Here is a 5,118-nt window from a genome sequence, read left to right on the forward strand (position 1 = left end):
TTCATATTCAGCATTGCATCAGGCTTGCTGGTCCCTTTTTTGGTTCCTCTTTTCTTTTTTTTCTTTCTTTAATCATACCTGGTTGTGGGGGGACTTTTGTTTTAAGTGTCTGGTAGTGTTCAGCAGATGCTTTTTGACAATTGTCCCATTTTTAGGTATATTTCTGATGTACTTGTGCTCAGTGGCTTCACTTCTGCCTGACTCTTTGCAATCCTATCTACTGTAGCCCAGCAGCCTCCTCTGTCCATGGGATTCTCCAAGCAAGAATACTGGAGTGAGTTGCCATTTCCCTCTCTAGGGAATCTTACCAAACCAGGGACTGAGACTGCTGTGTTTATCATATTTAATTCTGAGACATGGGTTCCAGAATCAAATATGATAAAGAAGAGTTTTAAATGATTTTCCTACATGTAAATGATTGTCAACACACACACACATACACAAACACAAACACATACACACACACATAGTAAGATGAATGTGAGATTAGAGAGATGAGGCAAGAGGGATGGGATAAAAAAGAGGGCCCATTGAGAACACTGGGAAGAGGTAATGGCAAAGTGCTAGAGGAGAGTGGCCATGGACACAGATTTCAGGTTGGGTGGATAAACTAAAGGAATTCTAGATTAAAAAAGACTGGGGACTTGCCTGGGTGGTCCAGTGGTTAAGAATCTGCCTGCCAATGCAGGGGATACAGGTTCCATCCCTGATCTGGGAAGATCCCACATGTCCTGGAGCAACTAAGCATGTATATCACAACTACTGTGCTCACGGTCTAGAGCCTCTGATGTGCAGCTGCCGAAGCCCACAAGCCAAAGAGCCAGTGCTCAGCAACAGAAGATACAGCAGTGAGAAGCCTGTGTACTGCAACTAGAGGGTAGCCTCCACTTACCACAAGTGGAGAAAGCCCGCGTGTAGCAAAGAAAACTCGGCACAGCCATAAATAAAAAATATTTAAAAAACAGAATGGAGGCTGATCAATTGTTTAATATTATTGTTTCTTTTTAACAGATGTGAAAATAAAGAATCATGGAGGTGAAATAACCTTTCAACATTGCATGGTAACTTTTCCAAGGTAATAAATATGAAGGAAACTGAGATCAAGGAGATCATTTGGACCCCAGAGGTGAAAACGAAATCTACAAGTCATGAGCTGGAGAGGAAATGAGAGACAGAGTGAAAGCCCAGAGCCGTGGGAAGCAGTTTTTCAGTGATGAGCAATGTGTGTGCAGAAGAGATTTGTTAGTTGAGGGAGAGAGGAAGTCACTATAAAGTACTGAGAAAAAGGTTTGCTGAAATTAGAGATCAAATACCAATTCTGAGCGTCAGAAGCTCTACTTCCCATTGAAATGCTGCTTCTGCCACTTCTGTTGCTAGCAGTTATTGTCCCAGGTGGTGACAATGAGGATGGTAAGAGTAACTCTGGCTGTTTCCAGCATAGGTGCTGGGCTTCTGGATAAAAACTTGCTGCACCTACCACTAAGGGTCTGGGCCTTCCTGTCTCCGGCTCTCTGCTCCATTTTGGAGGCTGGGGGTGGAGCAAGAAGACTTGGGGCAGGGAACTGTTTCAGGCTCTATGTTGTTCAGACTCTGTGTTCTTTTTCATTTTATCCTAATTCTCTTTTGCCTCACTTTTCCTATCCTTGCACCACCACAGCATTCCAGGGGCCAACCTCCTTCCATGTCATCCAGATTTCGACATTTGCCAACAGCACTTGGGCTCAAAATCTCGGCTCAGGCTGGTTGGACGATTTGCAGATTCATGGCTGGGACAGTGACTCAGGCACTGCCATTTTCCTGAAGCCCTGGTCGAAGGGCAACTTCAGTGATGAGGAGGTGGCTGAGCTGGAGGAACTATTCCGAGTCTACCTCATTGGATTTATTCGAGAAGTGCAGGACCATGTCAGTGAATTCCAGTTGGAATGTGAGTACAATCCTCTGAACTGGGGACGCTTTCTGCATGTATATACCTCTCTAGAGTAGTCTCCAACCCTGACTCCATACCTCTACCTGGTATCCCAGATTTTTCCTATTCTTTGAACTCTTCTGCCATAGATGAAATTCCTCCTTTGTGAACATTTCCTGGTTTGTTTGTGCATAACTTGCTTTTCTCACATCCCAAGTAACAAGTCCTCACTTTACCTACCCTGTTGGTGAATGAATCCCTCCAATCTGTCTCCTCAAGCATCTTGTGCCTGATCCTTTCTCTCAGTGTAACTCCCCGCTTCAGGCTGGAATGCTGTACTTCTGACCCCCCTCTTGACCACCTATTCCTTATAAGAGCACATTTCCACCATTTACAACATGTGTAACTCTCCCAAATGCTTTTTTCTGAAAAGTCTCTGAATATGGCATTTTTTTTTTTTTTGAGTCATTTCACATCTCAGACCTTTCCATCAAAATCTAAAGTCCCATGTCCTTTTTCCATTTCTTTCTTTCTTGTGTGCTTTTAAAGTAACTTTGTCTCTGTTTTCTTTCTATCCAGACCCCTTTGTGATCCAGGGCATAGCAGGCTGTGAGCTGCATACTGGTAAGGCCACAAGAAGCTTCTTGCAGGGAGCTTTAGGAGGCCTGGATTTCGTGAGCATCAAGAATGATTCATGTGCGCCTGCCCCAGAGGGCGGCAGCAAGGCCCAGCGTTTCTGTGCACTCATCATTCAGTACCAAGCCATCTGTGATACTGTAGCCAAGCTCCTCTTAGAAACCTGCCCTCGGTATCTCCTGAGTGTCCTTGATGCAGGGAAAGCAGAACTGCAGAGGCAAGGTTAGTCCTGTTCTCTCCCCAAGGCTTTTCTGTTTCACCTTTCATCACCTTCTTTAAATTCAAAAAGTGGGAGGTACCTAAAAGGAGAGTGTTTTCATTATCAAATTATTTGGTTTCCAAAGAAATGGAAGAGGTCACTATCCAAACTTGTGAGTTTCCAAGTCTCTATGCTCTGGATTAGAGTCGTAATCTGACGTTCTTACTACCCCTTCCTACCCCAGTGAAGCCGGAGGCCTGGCTGTCCAGTGGCCCCCCTCCCCGGCCTGGCCGCCTGCGGCTGGTCTGCCACGTCTCAGGATTCTACCCAAAACCCGTGCGGGTGATGTGGATGAGGGGCGAGCAGGAGCAGCCTGGCACTCAGCAAGGGGACGTCATGCCCAACGCAGACTGGACGTGGTATCTCCGGGTAACCCTGGATGTGGCGGCTGGGGAGGCGGCTGGCCTGAGCTGCCGAGTGAGGCACAGCAGCCTGGGAGACCAGGACATCATCCTGTACTGGGGTGAGGAGGAAGTGGAGCCCAGCTGGGGATGGGAGGAGGTGGTCCTCAAGCACAGAGCGGGGGCCTGCAGAAGGTAAGGGATTTAATGAATGAGAGAGGGAGGGAGAGAGTGGGAGAGAAAATAGAGAGAGAGATTAAGACAGAGACAGAGAGTCAGGTTGAGGTTTATTTCTGGGACAACGGTACCAGAGGAATGAAATTAGCTAATCTAAGGTATAGAAAAGGTAAGAAAGAAGAATGCAGACTAGAGATGGGATGGGACAAGAGAGAGACATAAAATGTGCCTGTGAGTATAAGCCTTCTAGGAATATAAGAGAGGGAATCAGAGATGCCCATGTGTCAGAAGCGGGTAATGGAGGTGCTAACACTCAAGTGGGCAAGAAGGCCAAGAGAAATAGAGAATGGGTTTGAAGTGATATCCCTGTGTCCTCTCTCAATTGCCAGGACACTCCACCTCCATTGGCTTGATACTTGCGGTAATAATGGTGGTAATCATCCTTTTGATATGTCTTGCATTGTGGTTTTGGAGGCGCTGGTGAGTTTTTATTCAGTTTTACTTTTCTGTCCATCCTCTCACTCTTTCCCTCCATTTTATCTATCACTTTAGCCTCAATATTTCCACCAGATCATTTCCCATTTCTTTCCAACTCCCATCTTTGTGTAAATCTATTTTTTAAAAAATGTGGTAAAATATATATGACATAAAATTTACCACATTAGTCATTTCTAAATGTACAGTTTAGTAGTATTAAGTACCTTGACACTTCGTGCAACCAAAACATAGAACTCTTTTAATCTTGAAAAACTTAAAGTCCTATGCCAGTTAAACTACACTCCTCATGCTCTGGCTACCACTGTTCTAGTTTCTCTCTATATTAATCTCTGTATGAATCTTGAACCTCTTAAAAGTGGAATCATCGGTGTTGTTTTTTTGTGACTGGCTTATTTCACTTAGCATTATGTCTTCATAATTCATTCATGTGGTGGCACATATTAGAATTTCTTTCCTTCTTAAGACTGTGTAATGCATTTTAGATTATAAATTAATTTTCCTATGGACAGATGGTTTGATTCCACCTTTTGGCTCTTGTGAATAGTGCTGGCTATGAACATGGTGTGAAATATCTCTTATGCAGAGTGATTTTTTGCTTGTGCTCTTAACAGGTCATATCAGACTATCTTGTGAGCCCCTCACCGTCTCCTTTTCCATTTGGAACAAGTACCCAGGAACCCAGAAACTCAAGTGGTCAGCCTAGTAGTCAATTTCATCATATTTCATCAAATAATCATCTGATCAAATCAGAGTTCCTACAGATTGTAAGATCAGAAACAGAATTAAAGTTGTTTATATATTATAAGACAATATTAATATTAGGATCTGCTCAGATTTCTTGGATGTGAAATGTGGAAAAGGATATACCTTGTAATAAATGAAATGATGTACACAACTTTTATGGTGACATCTCTTTTGCTTCTTACTTGAAAAATTTTTTTCTGTTTCTGCTGTAATACCATTTGTCAAAGTGAGCTAACTATTATTATGCCAAGATAATTATATTTTCAGAGATGCTGAGCATTTTTAACATAATTTCTTCGTCTCTGTCATGATTTTCTAACCATGAGGGTCAGCAAAGAAGTTTCTTTCTCCAGGAAGCCTTCTTTAATGATACAGTGGAAATAACCCTCCCTTGACTGATATCATGCTCAGGTCCACAGTATTCTGTATCCACAACACTGCAGTTCTTTTTGTTTTTCTTTTCCTTCTACTTATAAGTTCCTTTAGAGAGGGGCTTATTCTAGGTGGGTTCTAGGCAAGATCTTTAACTTGCTTATGTATTTGTTTAGTAACATAAT

At 43.1% G+C, this 5,118-nt stretch overlaps 1 protein-coding gene across 1 annotated transcript; it reads left to right on the forward strand.

Moving 5' to 3' along the window:
* The first annotated feature begins 1,268 nt into the window (after positions 1–1,268).
* LOC122431304 (T-cell surface glycoprotein CD1b-1) lies at positions 1,269–4,712 on the forward strand. The gene is made up of 6 exons (XM_043452570.1): positions 1,269–1,410; positions 1,658–1,924; positions 2,486–2,764; positions 2,986–3,264; positions 3,709–3,799; positions 4,429–4,712. Exons 1-6 carry the CDS (start codon positions 1,350–1,352, stop codon positions 4,448–4,450), a joined length of 999 nt encoding a protein of 332 aa, XP_043308505.1. The 5' UTR covers positions 1,269–1,349; the 3' UTR covers positions 4,451–4,712.
* Positions 4,713–5,118: the final 406 nt, after the last annotated feature.

This window comes from Cervus canadensis, chromosome 2 (genome assembly GCF_019320065.1).
Source record: "Cervus canadensis isolate Bull #8, Minnesota chromosome 2, ASM1932006v1, whole genome shotgun sequence".
Classification (NCBI taxonomy): domain Eukaryota; kingdom Metazoa; phylum Chordata; class Mammalia; order Artiodactyla; family Cervidae; genus Cervus; species Cervus canadensis.

Bases quoted from the DNA above. Each gene is read 5' to 3' on its own strand.
- LOC122431304 (XM_043452570.1), top strand. From the start codon at position 1,350: ATGCTGCTTCTGCCACTTCTGTTGCTAGCAGTTATTGTCCCAGGTGGT. The intron at 2,765-2,985 runs GTTAGTCCTGTT...TTCCTACCCCAG, and splicing joins AGCAGAACTGCAGAGGCAAG to TGAAGCCGGAGGCCTGGCTG. The intron at 3,800-4,428 runs GTGAGTTTTTAT...TGCTCTTAACAG, and splicing joins TTGTGGTTTTGGAGGCGCTG to GTCATATCAGACTATCTTGT.